The sequence below is a fragment of the Mustela erminea genome, chromosome 13 (assembly GCF_009829155.1).
Source record: "Mustela erminea isolate mMusErm1 chromosome 13, mMusErm1.Pri, whole genome shotgun sequence".
Lineage (NCBI taxonomy): Eukaryota > Metazoa > Chordata > Mammalia > Carnivora > Mustelidae > Mustela > Mustela erminea.
The window spans coordinates 92,373,427-92,389,410 of record NC_045626.1 but is presented as its reverse complement, the minus strand read 5'-3'; the positions used below and the strand labels follow the sequence as shown (position 1 = coordinate 92,389,410).

General features: G+C 58.3%; 1 protein-coding gene across 3 annotated transcripts in view; it reads left to right on the top strand.

The window, feature by feature from the left end:
* The window catches only part of POLE (DNA polymerase epsilon, catalytic subunit), a 46,235-nt gene that overhangs the window by 24,400 nt on the left and 5,851 nt on the right, over positions 1–15,984 (top strand). For 2 of the 3 annotated variants that reach the window (XM_032310263.1, XM_032310265.1), the window contains exons 27-45: positions 1,107–1,209; positions 1,624–1,704; positions 1,812–1,934; positions 3,410–3,622; positions 3,909–4,118; positions 4,287–4,430; positions 5,623–5,763; positions 5,949–6,102; positions 6,180–6,286; positions 6,393–6,569; positions 6,653–6,876; positions 6,975–7,195; positions 7,503–7,707; positions 8,141–8,314; positions 9,194–9,319; positions 10,458–10,590; positions 11,828–12,008; positions 12,370–12,498; positions 12,603–12,796. In XM_032310263.1, coding sequence (XP_032166154.1) covers positions 1,107–1,209; positions 1,624–1,704; positions 1,812–1,934; positions 3,410–3,622; positions 3,909–4,118; positions 4,287–4,430; positions 5,623–5,763; positions 5,949–6,102; positions 6,180–6,286; positions 6,393–6,569; positions 6,653–6,876; positions 6,975–7,195; positions 7,503–7,707; positions 8,141–8,314; positions 9,194–9,319; positions 10,458–10,590; positions 11,828–12,008; positions 12,370–12,498; positions 12,603–12,796 — 3,040 coding nt within the window. The remainder of the gene's footprint in view (positions 1–1,106; positions 1,210–1,623; positions 1,705–1,811; positions 1,935–3,409; positions 3,623–3,908; positions 4,119–4,286; positions 4,431–5,622; positions 5,764–5,948; positions 6,103–6,179; positions 6,287–6,392; positions 6,570–6,652; positions 6,877–6,974; positions 7,196–7,502; positions 7,708–8,140; positions 8,315–9,193; positions 9,320–10,457; positions 10,591–11,827; positions 12,009–12,369; positions 12,499–12,602; positions 12,797–15,984) is intronic. The other variant, XM_032310264.1, reaches the window with a different exon arrangement.

Below are 15,984 nucleotides of genomic sequence, written 5' to 3'. Positions count from 1 at the left end.
TAGAGGCGTCGCTGGTCGGGAAGAAAGAGCGAGGATGGCAGTTGTCATCCTGTAGACAGGCACGCGGGTGACCGTCCCCTCACAGCAGGGCCCGAGCAGAGCGGTGCTGATTCCCCTCACGGGGGAGCACGTTTGGGGACGTGCCCTGCCTCCCTGCCCCCGCGTTCACCTTGGGTTTAAGAGCGGATGTCGGGAAGGCCCTCGTGTCCTTCAGTCAGAAGACGGGCACGTGTGTTTTATGCGGTGAAAGGCGGCGTAGGCGTCGGAGGGATAGGACGGCAGCGGCGTGCTGCCTGCGGGGTGCGGCTCCTGCACGGGGTGCGGCTCCTGCACGGGGTGCTGCTCCTGCACGGCGGGACGCTCCTGCACGGGGTGCTGCTCCTGCACGGCGGGACGCTCCCGCCTGTACCTCACTGACCAGCACGGGCGCCGCTCTTCTCGTCCCGGATACGTCTGGGCAGGAGGAGTAGAGACGCCTGCGTGGGCTCAGTAAACACCCAAACCGGGATCTCGTGCATCTACATGAGGACGGCCGGGGGAGCTGCACGGGACTTCCCCCTTCTGGTCTCTCACGGAAAACGGCAGGGCGTGAAGGCGGAGAGGACTAGGTGGTGTGTGCGCCGGTGTCGGTAGTGTTCTTCTGAGTGTCTTCCCGTTCACAAATACTTCCTCCAGTGAAAGCATGATGGTTGCCCTGCTGCTCGGTAGTGATGCGAAGCCGGCTCGTTCTTCCGGGAGAGCAGGAGTCTTCCTATATCTCACTCCATGAGTGACATCTTCGAAACGTCTCAGTGCGCGTACACACGTGAATATGTGATTTACGTAATCTGTAAACCATGGCCAAACAACACAGACCAAATGGTGCCTGGTGGGGGGAGCGTGCGTTTGCCCACGACGTTTTAATACAGCGATGCATCATGTAGCTCGTCTGAGGAACATTACGTATTAGCTGTACTTTATACGAAGGGACATCCTGAAGTAACAGCACGGTTACAGACGAGGTTCTAGGCCCTTATTTCCATGTGGAATGCGTGTACATTGGCGAGCACTGTGACGGGGTCGAGGAGATTCTGGTGTTGGTGACTTCTGTGCCTCTCTTCACCCAGGGCCATCCCGCTTGCCATCTTCCAGGCAGAGCCCACGGTGAGGAAGCACTTCCTCCGGAAGTGGCTCAAGAGCTCTTCCCTCCAAGACTTCGACATTCGGACGGTGAGTACTGACTTTGTTCCTCTGAGACGTTTAGAAGGACGCGTCGACAGCAGAGCGTCCCTGACTCGGGTCAGCATTTTGTCTGCGGTCTTCGGTCTTGTCGTCCCCCCTGATACGTAAGGGGCGAGGAGCTTGTTACACTTCAGGAAAGCTCAGTGCCGGGGAGGGCCTGGACCCAGGTGCAGCGTTCTTGGGCTGGCTCAGCCCTGCTAAGTCTGGGATCCTGGGAGTCATTTAAGTGCTCTGTGGAATGGGTTTCCCTCTCTGTGAAATGGGTACGTTTCGTCCCAGAATTTCGAGGTGGGTAAAGCGGTCGCAGGGAGCGTTCAGCTCAGTGCTCGGTGTAGAGTGAACACAGCGCTGCTGCTGCTCCTCTCTCTCACACCCTGTCGCCGTCCCCTTCCCGCCGCCCAGATCCTGGACTGGGACTACTACATCGAGCGTCTGGGGAGCGCCATCCAGAAGATCATCACCATCCCTGCGGCTCTGCAGCAGGTGAGGCCTGCCGGCACAGACAGGGCTCCAGGGGCTCCGTGGCCCCGGAACCCTGGGCCTGGCCTGTGCTAGCCAGTCGGATGGGTGATCCGTGCCCCTCTGTGTAGGTGAAGAACCCAGTACCACGCGTCAAGCACCCTGACTGGCTGCACAAGAAACTTCTGGAGAAGAGTGATGTCTGCAGGCAGAAGAAGATCAGTGAGCTCTTCGTCCTGGAGGGCCGGAGACAGGTAGTGCGCCCAGGACGGTGGGGGCCCTGCTGCCACCATTCACGGGTCTCGGATGTTTCTTTCCTTTGTAAAAAGGTGCGCCTGGCATTCGACTCTATTTTCCACTGGGAGGTCTTCTGGGATCGGATGCACTGAGCCGTCCATTAGGAAGACGGACTGTCTTCTGTGTGACGGTGGTAATTGGACTCAGGGACTCTGTGAATGACTGTGCCAGAGACTTTGGTTTTCTAAACCAGAAAATAAAAACCTGTAGAGACCGTAAAAATACTGAAGGGTGTAATGAAGGTCTTAGCTAAAATGAGAAGAGCCAAAAGAAAATTATTCAGTGCTGAAAATATTTTTAAAGAATTTATCTATTTATTTGTCAGAGAGACCGCAAGAGAGGGAGCACAAGTAGGGGATGGTGGGAGCCCGATGCGGGGCTCGATCCCAGGACCCTGAGATCATGACCCGAGCCAAAGGCAGCGGCTTAACCCACTGAGCCACCCAGGCATCCCGGGAATTAGAAATATTTAATGAGTACTGATCCTTGGGGTGTCTGGGTGGCTCAGTGGGTTAAAGCCTCTGCCTTCGGCTCAGGTCATGATCCCAGGGTCCTGGGATCAAGCCCCACATCAGGCTCTCTGCTGAAGCAGGGAGCCTGCTTCCCTTTCTCTCTCTCTGCCTGCCTCCCTGCCTACTTGTGATCTTTGTCTGTCAAATAAATAAAATCTTTAAAAAAAAAGAAAAGAAAAGAAAGTACTGATCCTATCAAAATTTGTGGTATGCAGCGAAAGAACACTTACATGCATGGTGTCTGTTTGCAAAGATGTTAGCAAAGAAAAACAAGTAGGAGATCGAATAAGCATTCAACTGAAGAGTCTTAGCAGCACACTGAGCTGCGGAGGGAGAAAGACAAGTTATGACGGCAAGAGCAGGAACAAGGGACATGAACAGTAAATCCCAAACCTTAGTCTTTGAAAAGACTTAGGAAATAGACAAATCTTTGTCAAGACTGATGAATCTTCTGGCTTTATTTTATTTTACTTTATTTTTATTTACTTTATTTTTGAGACTTTAATGCGTGGGAAGAGCAGGTTGCCGTGGGAGTCCAGCGCCGCAGCTTATGGGAGGGTGCACATTTGAGGGCATGCCGCGGAAGCACACAGTGTAGGGGAGTGACCGGCGCTGTGCTGGGAACTGGGGGCCGGAGGGAGACGGAAGGGACCTGTGCTTCACAATATTTTATTTCTTACAAAAAGGGGAGAGCCTTGGAGCAAGCGTGGAAAGATGAAAGTGTTCGCTTCGTAGTCTTGTTTGATGTTTTGTTCTGTCTTCACTCTTTGACATTGAAAGTAGATTGGTCGGTGCACACTGTGGTGTACAAGTGTTTTATCCCGTTCAGTTGACACTGTTCAGTTGACATACGGTATAATTCTCAAGGTGGAATTATCTGAGAGATCGTGGCATTTTAAGTCTCCTTTGGGTCTTTGCAGGTGGGCACTGCACAGGCTCCACAAGGCACGCAGAGCCTTGGTGCTCCCGACATGGAGGATTTTGGTCTGGTGAAGCCACCACACTCGGCAGTTCCTGTTGCCACTAAGAGGAAGCGTGTCCTCTGGGAGAGCCAGGAGGAGTCACAGGACCTGGAGCTGACAGTGCCCTGGCAGGAAATCTTGGGGCAGCCCCCGGCCCTCGGAACCACCCAGGTAGGAAGCTTCGGAGCCCGGAATAGCTGGTGGAGGAGAGGGCAAGGACAGCAGGTGGGCCCACGCTGTGCTCGCTGTGTCCCGTGGAGTCTGCTGAGCAGCTTGGGTACCCCAGGATGGGTCTTGATCTCTGAGGGGGTCAGGAGTTGTCCAGTCCCTAGAAGAGATACGCGGGCTTGGAAGCCACGTGACATAGTCACCGAGGAGGGCGGTTTCTGTTTTACCGCGGGCTCCTCCGTTGCGTTTCTTCTGTCCTCCTCCTGACCTGTCGCACCGTCTGTCCTAGGAAGAGTGGCTGGTCTGGCTCCGCTTCCACAAGAAGAAGTGGCAGCTGCAGGCCCGGCAGCGCCTGGCTCGCAGGAAGAGGCGGCGTCTGGAGGTGGCGGAGGGCGAACCTGTGCCCGGGGCCATCCGGGACAGGCCCGCCACTGGCTTGGGGAGCTTCTTGCGCAGGACCGCCCGCAGCATCTTGGACCTTCCGTGGCAGATCGTGCAGGTGTGGACCGCGATCGGTGGGAGTGGGATGCCTCCAAGGGCAGCAGCGCAGCCGTGGGAAGGTCCTGGGGCTCCTCCGATGGTCTGGCAGGGAGGGAAAGGATGGGCCTTTGCTGGTGAGCGCTTCCTGTGGCGAGGCGACGCGCGCTCTACGCCCCCTGCCTTTCAGATCAGTGAAACCAGCCAGGCGGGCCTGTTCAGGCTGTGGGCGGTCATCGGCAGCGATTTGTACTGCATCAGGCTGAACATCCCCCGCGTGTTCTACGTCAACCAGCGGGTGGCTAAAGCCGAGGAGGGGCCTTCCTATCGCAAGGTACGGGGCCGCAGGAGTTGGTGGTCTGCTGCCCGCTCGGCCGCTCACGTGGTCTCCACCCCGATGGAGGGGCCCCATTAGGAAGGGGCTCCGCAGCTATAAAGCCAGATGAGCTAGGTGACCATCAGCGAGGTGTGCTGGGGCCTCTGTCTCCCGAGCTCCTCTTGGGGTGCTGTAAGAATTGGAGCGGTGTCTGTGGACTGCTCCGTGAGCAGAGCTGCCGTACTGTCCTGGTGCGCCCTCCTCTTGTGTCTCACGTCCATGGCGCAGGGGAGGGACTAGGTGGACACTGATCTGGGGCTCTTCTGACAGAAACAGCTTTGCTGGGATAGACCTCACGTGCCGCATGAGTCACTCATTTAAAATGTACATTTCAGTGGCTTTCGTGTGTATCGGTCACGCAGCCTCTGCTACGGTCTGCCTTGAACGTCTTTTTGACCCTCGGAAGACTCCCAGACCTGTAGCCGCGTCTCCCCTCCCTCCGACCTCGGTAACCGCTGGTGGCCGTTCTGCCCCTGCGTCAGCCTGTTGCGGACGCTTCCTGTAAACGGCAGCCGCGTGACTTCATTCCACCCAGAGCTCCTTTACGGAGGCTCCGTGCTCATCGCTCGATTGGGTGCCCACAAGCTGATGTGTAGTTGAGGAGATGAGATGTGTGTGTTTGACTGGGAACTAGATTGCAGAGGCTTCCTGGAGGAGGTGAGGCTCGGCTCTGAGGAGGAGTCAGCAGGGTATGGACCCAGCGAGGGCAGCAGATAGCAGGTGATCCGGAATTCCTGTCGCTTCCTTTGATGCGGTGGGCATGGTAGCTTCGAAGGAGGACATCTTCCGGGGATCGTTTCCTGTTCGGTGCCGTCCCCTGCTCCCCTCTGCAGGGTTTCCGCACTCTGTGGCTTCCCCAGACCAGTGCTCTGACCAGGAGGAGGTGGTTCCTCTCAGATTAAACTCAGAAGACAGCAGGACGGTAAACCAGGCGCATCTGCCGCCCTTGCCGTCGGAGAGCTCCTCTGCTGCTCAGGAGCCCCAGGCTGCTGCTCCAAGTCACCGCCGAGCTTTCAGTTTCCCTCGCGAGGAGAGATGGGCTCTAGCGGGTTCACTCAGTGGTGGTGGCACTTTTCCAGTGATGCGTGTCGTGTTGGAACGGACATCACCACTTAGCTGCGCGGTGAGCTCATCGCCCTGTTGTCACCAGGTCAGCCGTGCTCTCCCGCGCTCCAATGTGGTCTACAACCTCTATGAGTACTCGGTGCCCGAGGACATGTACCAGGAGCACATCAACGAGATCAACACCGAGCTGTCGGCCCCAGACATTGAGGGCGTGTATGAGACTCAGGTGGCTGTCCTCCCGGCTCAGCTGAGCAAGGGTCCAGTGGGGTGGGGGGAGGGGGCAGATGCGTGTGGGATGCACAGGCTAGCAAGCACAACCGTGGGCCCCCTCCGAGACCGTGAACTGCAGCAGCGCGTCTGCCGAAGACACACGGCGGCCCTCACGCTGCCTGTCCCCGCCCCCCCTTCTAGGTCCCGTTACTGTTCCGGGCCCTGGTGCAGCTGGGCTGTGTGTGTGTGGTCAATAAACAGCTGGTGAGGCACCTGTCGGGCTGGGAGGCCGAAACCTTTGCTCTTGAGCACTTGGAGATGCGCTCTCTGGCCCAGTTCAGCTACCTGGAGCCAGGTATGACGCGTGCCGGCTGCCCCGGCCTGGCCCGGCCCCCAGCGCGCCTCGGGCTGACGGCCGCGTCCTCCCTGTAGGCAGCATCCGCCACCTCTACCTGTACCACCACGCGCAGGGCCACAAAGCCCTCTTCGGCTTGTTCGTGCCCTCCCAGCGCAGAGCGTCTGTGTTCGTGTTGGACACCGTAAGTTCCTGGCAAGGGGAGGTCAAGCCTTTGCCGCCCGTGCCTGTGGCAGAGGGGGCCCTGCCACCCACACCTGCTGAGAGGCCTCACGGCTCGGTCGGTCTAGGTGCGAAGCAACCAGATGCCCAGCCTCGGCGCTCTGTACTCAGCCGAGCACAGCCTCATGGTGGAGAAAGTGGGTCCCGAGCTCCTGCCTCCCCCCAAACACACTTTCGAAGTTCGGGCTGAAACCGACATGAAGACCATCTGCAGGGCCATCCAGCGCTTCCTGCTGGCCTACAAGGTGAGCGCGGTCGGGTCTGTGTGTGCGCGCCCCTCCCCCAGCCTGGGACCCTCCCCCCAGGCGCTTTCTTCCCCAATGTCCAGGAAGAGCGCCGTGGGCCCACACTCATCGCCGTTCAGTCCAACTGGGAGCTGAAGAGGCTGGCTGGTGAGGTTCCCGTCCTGGAGGAGTTCCCGCTGGTGCCTGTCCACGTGGCCGATAGGATCAGCTACGGCGTCCTGGACTGGCAGCGCCTTGGGGCCCGGCGCATGATCCGCCACTACCTCAACCTGGACACCTGTCTGTCGCAGGCCTTCGAGATGAGCAGGTGAGCGGAGCGCAGGCGCTTCCTCTGTGCTCCCGTGCTCTGGCCACTCCCCGTGTGCTTGTCCGCTTCCTGGGGCTGACCCCATGCCCCCCGTGCAGGTACTTCCACATCCCCATTGGTAATCTGCCCGAGGACATCTCCACCTTCGGCTCCGACCTCTTCTTTGCCCGCCACCTCCAGCGCCACAGCCACCTGCTCTGGCTGTCCCCTACGTCACGCCCTGACCTGGGTGGCAAGGAGGCCGACGACAATCGCCTCGTCATGGAGTTCGATGACCAGGCCAGCGTGGAGATCAACTGCCCAGGCTGCTACTCCACGGGTGGGTGCTTGAGGCCCACGGGGTCCCCGCCTGCTGGTGCTTCTGCCATTTCTTGCCATTCCGTGGTGGCGGGAACGCCGAGCGGTGGGTGCTTCACGCTTGGCTGTACCGGTGTGAGAACGGAGTCTGCGGGAGCTTCCGTGGCTGTGGGACGAGTGAGGGTGGGCTCCGCCATCTGCTCGGTGGCCGTCTTGCCGGCCGGCCCTGGCTGCCACGGGGAGCAGTGCGTTGTCGGAGCCTGCGCTTGCTGCGGCTGGGCTGCCGCTCCAGAGCGGGGGTGCACAGGGGGCGGTTTCTCTGCGTGCAGTGTGCGTGGAGTTGGACCTGCAGAACCTGGCCGTCAACACCATCCTGCAGTCCCACCACATCAACGACATGGAAGGGGCCGACAGCGTGGGCATCAGCTTCGACGTGCTGCAGCAGGCCTCCCTGGAGGACATGATCACCGGCAATCAGGCCGCCAGCGCCCTGGCCAGCTACGACGAGACCGCGCTCTGCTCCAGCACCTTCAGGTACCCGAGAGCCTGCGGCCCTGAGAGCCTCGCCTTGACCGTTTTTGTCCCGTCCTCTCCCTAAGCAGAAGAGCTGAGTCTGGAATCCAGAAGAAACATGAGAAGCTCTTGTATCCTCTGCCCTTGTTTTGGAAACCTAAGAGCTAACACACTGTCACTGGGGCTTTTTTCCGCCGTGGGCGGCAGAGCCAGAACCCCACGTGGATCCTGGCTCTCTCCTCCGTTTGCTGGGCTTTGCTGCCCTCGGGGCACTGTGCTCTGGCCTCCCTCCTGGGCCGGGAAGCTTGCCGTAGGTGCTGAGTGCAGAGGGAGGCCTGAGGGTGCAGAGGAGGGCCCGGCAGTGAGTTTGGACAGTGAGGAGGGAGGAGGCACAGGTGACAGAATGGGGCAAGCTGGTGCTGGCGACCGTGGGGACATTTGCGCCTTCTTCCAGGATCCTGAAGAGCATGGTGGTGGGCTGGGTGAAGGAGATCACGCAGTACCGCAACGTCTACGCTGACAACCAGGTGATGCACTTCTACCGCTGGCTGCGGGCCCCGTCCTCACTGCTCCACGACCCGGCTCTGCACCGCACGCTCCACAGCATGATGAAGAAGCTCTTTCTGCAGTGAGTGTTTCCGGGCCCGCTCCCGGCCAGGCCGAGCCCTTCGTCCCTCGAACCAGAGAGGCGCTCAGACAGCACGGCTGCCATCTGGAGCTCATTTCTGGGCTGATAGGCCGGGGTGGTAAAGGTCCTGGGGAGCTTAGTGCCGTCACCCTCTGTGCGGCGTCCTTCCAAGCTGTGCTGTGCGTCATGGTCTGTCTGTCTCCTGGCACAAGTCGTCATGCCTTGTGTGTGCTGTGCTGCACCTCTCGTTACCAGTGGACCTTGGAGACCCACGTGTGTGTGTGTCATCCTAATGGGCGCTCAGGCTCCGGCTGCTAGAGATCACCAGGAAGAACGGTTTTGTACCCAAGGTCATGCGAATGAATCTGCAGAATGACCTTCAGCAAGCAGAACTGATGCAAGGTCGATAGACAGTATATGACTAGCCAGGAAGATGCTGATCTGGTGGCCGGTGACAGTTGTACAGCTGACCGTACTCTGGCGGTGACGGGACGCGTGTCCCTAGCCCACTGACGCGGGAAGGTGCTATCGGGATATACTCATCGCCTGCAATCCTCCTTATAAATGGTTCTGGACTTTCTTTTCAGGTCCTTTTCCCATTTCTCTATAGTTCTGTTGACTTTTTCCTCATCTCTAGGAGTTCTTTCTACATAAAAGTTAGCCATTTTTGTGTGATCTAAGTTGTATGTTTTCTCCTGTCTTTGATTATCTGTGGTTTTGTTCGTGGTGGGTTTTGCCCTGCAGAAATCTTCATTCACTTTTGCTTCTGGATTTCAAGCGTATTTAGGATAGCTTTTTAGTTCGGGAATCAGCGTGTTGCTCGTGGGGTCTTGTGGTTTCTCTGCAGCTGTGACCGGTGGTTCTAACCTTCGTCTGCAGGCTCATCGCGGAGTTCAAGCGCTTGGGGTCCTCCGTCGTCTACGCCAACTTCAACCGCATCATCCTCTGCACGAAGAAGCGGCGGGTTGAAGACGCCCTGGCCTACGTGGAGTACGTCACCAACAGGTGTCGGCAGCGCCGGATTCTCCCTCCCGTTCTCTGAGACGTTTAGCTTCCGCTGAGGGACGTTCCTGTCGGGGCTCGTAGCACGGATCTGTTCGTAATGAATGCTTCCTACCGTTGCACAGCCTCAAGAAGCCTTTAGTTTACTTTCCTTTTTGAAAGATATTTGTGCTAGTATAGAATTACAGGTGCATCTGTTTTGAAAGTTTTTTAAATTCCTCTCTTTATTTCTTCCTGGGTAATTTCCTTCGTCGTGTCCTTAAACTCGCTAGTCATCTCCCGCAGGGTTTGGCCTGCCGCTGGTCCCATCCCGCGGCCTTCTCTCGGCGAAAGGCCCGGTGGGGTCCTATGCTTCCTAGGGCCTGTGCAGCACATTCTGTGTTTGTTCTAGTCTGTGACTACATTGAGCTCAGGTTTAATAACCTTTTATGTGGCCTGTTCTGCCCACGGTCACACTCGTGTCCGCTCTGATTTGTGTTCGCTGGGTAGGTTTTTCTCCCGATCCCATGTCGTGTTTCTCTGCTCCTTGGCAGAGCTGCTGACAGCGATTAGACGCCAGCCGCTGCGAATCTGTGCGGACGCCCTGTGTGTTGGGTGCTCTTGTGTTTTGTTCTTCTGTGAATACTCCAGAGCTTTGTTACTAGGAAACAAACCGAACCTTCCGGGCACTTCTGGAGATTTGGAGGCAGGGTCAGACCCGTGTTTAGTCGAGCGCTCGTTACTCCTCGTGGAGGCAGGACTGTTGCGAGCACAGCCCCGGGGCCTTGTGACTTGTGACTCTCGGACAGTGGTGCAGAACTCGGTCGTCCTCACCCCAGCTTCGTGTTGTCTTGCACACACGTGCTGCACGCTCTGCTCCACGTGTTTGGGGCACGCCCGGGGAGGCCCCGGCGTCTTCCGCAGCTCTTGTGTCTCTGCTCCCCTCGAGCACCAGTTCCTGCCACTCCCTCCTGGTTGGTGCAGAAGCCTCATCAGCGGCGTGTTTGTGCTGTTCCCTAGAAGGCGTGAGGAGTCATACGGTCTGAATCCACCTTAAGTTCGTCGTTAGGTGGAGGATAAGCGCGTATGAAAATAAAAAGGAAAGTGGAGAAAAAGAAACTATAGATTGCACTGAAGCAGTTTCTGTTTTGCTTCTTTTTAGCATCCATTCCAAAGAGCTCTTCCATTCCCTGACAATTTCTTTCTCCCGGTCCTGGGAATTTCTTCTCTGGATGGATCCCTCCAACTACGGTGGAATCAAAGGCAGCGTTCCGTCTCGTATTCACTGCGGACAGGTAAGACCCGACCATCTTGGAGCACTGAGGCTGGGGATCGGAAATGACTCGGGTCCGTATTTGTCCCTTTGCACACATTTGGTGATTGCGGGCGGAGGGCCTGGTGTGGTCCCAGACTGCATCTCGCAGCAGCACACAACAGAGCACGCTGTTTCTGCGGGGCCTGGGGGAGAAGGGAGGGGCAGGTGGGCAGGTGGAGAACACAGCCCAGCCGCGGGAAAGACTCAGATGAACACAAAGCAGGGTAAGGGCTGAGAGCAGCCGTGGGGCAGGGCCTGGTTCAGATGGGAAGGTTGTGGGGCTGTAAGGAGGGGACAGGCAAGCCGGGTTGGAAGAGCTAGGTCAGGGGCTAGTGTCAGGCGGCCGTGACACCAGGGCAGCTAGGACCAGGCCACTTGGGACCAAACACCGAGTTGGAGATTTGGCTTTTAGTGATAGAACGATTCTGAGCGGGGATGTGTCGGCCTGACTTCCACGAGGGCCCCATGTTGTGGGCAGCGCTGTAGAAGGGCAGGACGCAGTCAGCGAGACAGACTCGGGTGTGTTTGGAAGAGGGAGGGAATAGGCAAGTGGGATGGGCTTGGGCGGCACCCAGGCGTGTGAAGCCCGGTGTCTGTTGGCAGGTGGATGGGGAGGACAGCAAGTGAGGGGAGGGAGCCGTGCTTGGCCGGGTGTGTGGTGGGCACGAGGTCCGCCTGCCCTCAGGACTGAGCGTGGCTGGGGAAGCAGGGCCTGTGGCAGGAGGTGTGCGGAGACATCATACCTGGACTGACAGAAGGCAGCGGTGGTTGCTGCTCTAGGGATGCGGGGGCCGTCAGCCCGCACACGCTGGGGAGAAGGGCCCCCTCTAGAGGGGCACCCGGTCACGTGGGAGAGAGCTGCAGTAGCGCCGTGTGGACTGGGGTCTCCGGCCCAGGAGATCTGGGATTCACACAAGAGAACTAGCCACCCGAGGTCACCGCTTGTGATCTTCCTGCCCTGGGAAGGGGGAGTTGAAGAATCTTGAAGTGAATTATCTGGAGGAACAAAGTGAGAGTCCCCGTCACCCTGGGTGGCGTGCTTCTGCCCTAAGGGACCCCCTCCTCAGAGCCGTCCTGCGGGAATCCTGTCAGGCCCAGGGATTCGGGGGGACTGGGTGAGCCTCACGGGACAGAAGGGTCGGGAGAGCCAGGTGGGGAATGACCTGGCTTCCTGCTGCTGGGGCCAGGACACAGCTGGGGCTGGGGCTGCGTCACAGCAGGGGTCCCCAGAAGAGGACAGAGAGGAGGAGGAGGAGGAAGAGGAGGCCGAGGCGGAAGAGGAGGGGGACGGTGCGCCAGAGCCTGACGTGGAGGACAAGCTGGAAAACAACTGGAACATCGTGCAGTTCCTGCCGCAGGCAGCCTCGTGCCAGAGCTACTTCCTCATGATCGTGTCAGGTGAGCCGCCCGCCCGCCGCGGCCCCGGTGTGCGTGGGGACCTGTGCCCTGGCGGCGTGGATGGTCAGCCGCGCCCCGGCCGCAGGGCTCCCGAGAGAGGCCCTGTTTGCCCCGCGGCCTCGGCCTCGCCGCTGTGCGTCTGTGCGTGCCCTGAGGTCTTCCCTTCCCCTCTGGAGAAGACACAGCTGCTGGCGCCGTCCAGAAGGTGCACGCATGCAGGGGTCTGGCTCTGGGTGTGTGGCAGGCGGTTCTCCAGCCTCCCCAGCCGAGCGCAGGTCCGCCAGGGCAGCGGGAGTTCACCGGGGCAGTGAGGGTCCGCCGCGACAGCAGCCTGACCCTCAAGGCCGCGCTCTCCACGCAGCGTACATTGTGGCGGTGTACCACAGCATGAAGGAGGAGCTGCGGCGCAGCGCCCCGGGAAGCACGCCCCTCAGACGCCGGGGGCCCAGCCAACTGTCCCAGGACGCCCCGGCGGCCGGCGCCCTGCCTGGTGAGCACGCCCCGGCCGTGTCCTGGGGTCCTGGGGCCCCCCCACTCCTGCCCTCCACGCCCCATCGCAACACGGGGGACACAGCCGCCTCCCTGCCCTCGTAGGAATGATCACCTTCTCTCAAGACTACGTGGCCAACGAGCTCACACAGAGCTTCTTCAGCATCACTCAGAAGATTCAGAAGAAGGTCACGGGCTCGCGGAACTCCGCTGAGCTGTCCAGCATGTTCCCGCGGCTCCCGGGCTCCCACCTGCTGCTCAACAACCCCGCGCTCGAGTTCGTCAAGTATGTGTGCAAGGTGAGGCTGCGACCCACACCTGCGGGGCTGGGGCCCAAGGGGTCCATGGGGCGGGGCAGGAGGGCAGCTTCATGCATGGGGTGGTGGTGGGGAGGCAACCTCGTGCACAGGTGGCTCTGAGGGCACAGGGTCGTCATGGTGTGCAGGGCTGGGTGGGGAGGTGGCTGGGGCGGGAGAGCGGCCTCATGTGCGGGGTGGGGGGGGTCATCTGTGTGGGGACGGGTCGTCCATGTGCGCAGGGCGGGGGCGGGAGGGTGACTTCGTGGGTGGGTGGGGGGCGTGTGCTCGTGTGCAGGGGAGGCATAGTTGCCCAAAGGACATACTCAGGTGACTCCATCATCACTTGCTGCCCCGTCTGTGCAGCTGCTGTGGGAGGCATTGGGGGTGAGAAGGAGATAAGACAGGAGAGACCCCTATCCTCAAGGAGCCTGTGCGTCAGTGAGGGGTAGGTGGGCTCGGAGGAACGGGGCAGGGCCGGTGAGGAAGATGGGGACCATGGTGAGACCCCATTCACTTGCAGGGCCTGGCCAGGTGCACCCCAGGGAGAAGGTCCATGCAAAGGCCCTGGGGTAGTAGGATCTGGGGGTGCTGGTGAGAGGCACGTGTGGAGTGGTGAAATGGTTGTGCGTGATCTGGTGGCTGGTGGGAGCCAGAACACGCCGTGATGCGCGTGGCGGTGGGGGAGAGCTTACTGGCAGCTCCATGCCTCTCTGGGAAAGGCAGGCCGAGCCCGCCATGGGATTGTATTACCAGATGGCTCCCTCGCAGGCGTCACCTCTGCCGGAGAGAGGCTTTGCTGCAGGTCAGGTTACCTTCCCGCAAACTGCCTTTCGGGGCCGGGCTCAGGTGACTGCTGCTGCCGCCGAAGGAGTAGCTCAGTATGCCGCCTGGCCACTGTTGTGGACTGCACAATTTTCAACATCTGGATAACTTCCCTACAGTGAGATCTCACCGTTGTTCACGTGTGGTGTGTGAGTTTTGGCAAAGACCCACAGTGCCACGTCTCCAGCATAGTCAGGATGCAGAACGTTTTACCATCCTGCGAACAGGGCCCCCGTCTTGGCACGCACCGAACTGTCTGTTCCATCTGTCCCGTGTCCCTGTGCTTCCTGACAGGCGCGCGCAGGTCACTCTGTGGGGTGTGGCTGTGGGAGCTCACAGAGTGCTGAAGCCGCTGACGGCGGGGTTCAAACAGGCACCGCGGGGGTCAGCCACGCCTGCCCTGCCCTGACCTGGAGCCGCCCGTCTGGCCCTGCATGGTCATGTCCCTTTCCGTCTGGCTTCTTTGACTCGGCAGAAGGGGTCCGTGCTCCTCCCCCGCTGCTGCCCGTTCCGGTGCTCTCTGTCCCGCTCTGCGACTGAGAGGCGTCCCGTCGTGCGGAAGAGCCGGGGTTGGTCTTGCAGTGGCTGAGTACATCTGGGATTTTATTGTTGGATTTTTTAAGACTGGAGTTGCTATAAACATTCATTTCTTTGTTCTTGAAAGGTTTTATTTGAGAGAGAGCTAGCTAGAGAGAGCACGAGCAGGGAGGAGAGGGAGGAGCAGTTTCCTTGCGAGCGGGGAGCTCCGCGTGGGACTCGATCCCAGGACCGCAGCCTGAGCCAGAGGCGGACGCTTCACCCAGGCGCCCCTGCACTCTCATTCTCATACAGGTTTTTGTGTGAGCATACGTTTCATTTTATCGGAACTTAAATTTTATGGGGCAAAGATGGAGGAGGGGGATTGTCTGGGTCTTGTCCTAGTGCGCACTCCTAAAGCGGCCGGTCCGGTTTGCATTCCCGCCGGCGGCCTATGAGCAGAGGCCGGCTGCTCCACGTGCCTCCCCGCTCCCGGGCATTTTCAGAAGTTGAGCTTTGCGGATAGGTGGGTGGTGGTATCTCATTTTTAATTTGTATTTCCCCAGTACTAATGATGCTGAGTGTTTTTTCACATGGTGCTTTTTTGTCCATACATCTTTGGTGAAATGTCTAAATGTTTTGCCCATTATTAAAAAGGAGGTCTTTTTTTTTTTTTTTTTTTTTTTGGTCATGTTTCTTATTTTTGAGGGTTTTTGTAAACAAAAGATTATTTGAGAGTGGGGTGGGGTGGATAAGAGCAGGGGGTAGGGGGAGAGGGAGAAGCAGACTCCCCACTGAGCAGGGAGCCTGACGCAGGACTTGATCCCAGGACCTTGGGACCATGACCTGAGCCAAAGGAGACGTTTAACTGACAGAGCCACACAGGTGCCCCATTATTTTTTAGTTTTAAGAGTTCTTCATATATTTTTTTCCAAACGTTGGTTTACTTCTTCAGAATTCTCCTAACAGTATTTTTTTCGGTGAGTGGATCTTAACTTTAATTCATCAAAATTTTTTTTTTCTCGGGCTCCTGAGTAGCTCAGTGGGTTAAGCCTCTGCCTTCAGCTTAGGTCATGATCCCAGAGCCCTGGGATGGGTCCTGCATCAGCTTCCTGCTCAGCGGGAAGCCTGCTTCTCTGCCCCTCCCCTGGCTTGTGCGCTTGCTCTCTCTCCCTCTCGCTCCCTCTCTCTAAGTAAATAAATAAAATATTTGAAAAGAAATTTATTTTTCTTAGAGGGGTGGGGCAGAGGGAGGTGAAGAGAGAGAATCTTAAGCAGGGCCTGGAGCCGGACACGGGGCTGGACTTCACAACCCTGAGATCATGACCTGAGCCAAAATCAAGAGTCGGAAGGTTAACTGACTGAGCCACCACTAGACTTTTTTTAATAGGGTGAGCTCTTACTGTCCTATATAAGAGTGGGAGGAGGGGTAGAGGGAGGGTCTTCAAGCAGAGCACAGAGCCCGATTTGGGCGGGTGGGAGGGAGCAGCCGGATCCCCCGAACCATGAGATCACGACCTGGGCCAAAAGCAAGGGTCGGAGGCTTCACGGACTGAGCTACCTGGGCGCCCTTGAGTTAATTTTTATGTGGTGTGCATGTTTTAGACCGAGGTTGGTATTCCTGTGTCAGTGTGTCTAATGATCCCAGTACTACTGATCTGAAAAGACTGGCCTCTCTGCATCGGATAGTCTTGGTGTCTGTGTCAAAGCTTACGTGGCCGTGTACCGTACGGGTCTTCTGGGTCCCCATCCACCTCACTGTTTTCTAACCCACGGCGTCTTGAATTATGTGACTTTGTCAGTAAGTCTTGGAAACCGGACAGTGTGACTGCTTCAACTTTATTTTTGTT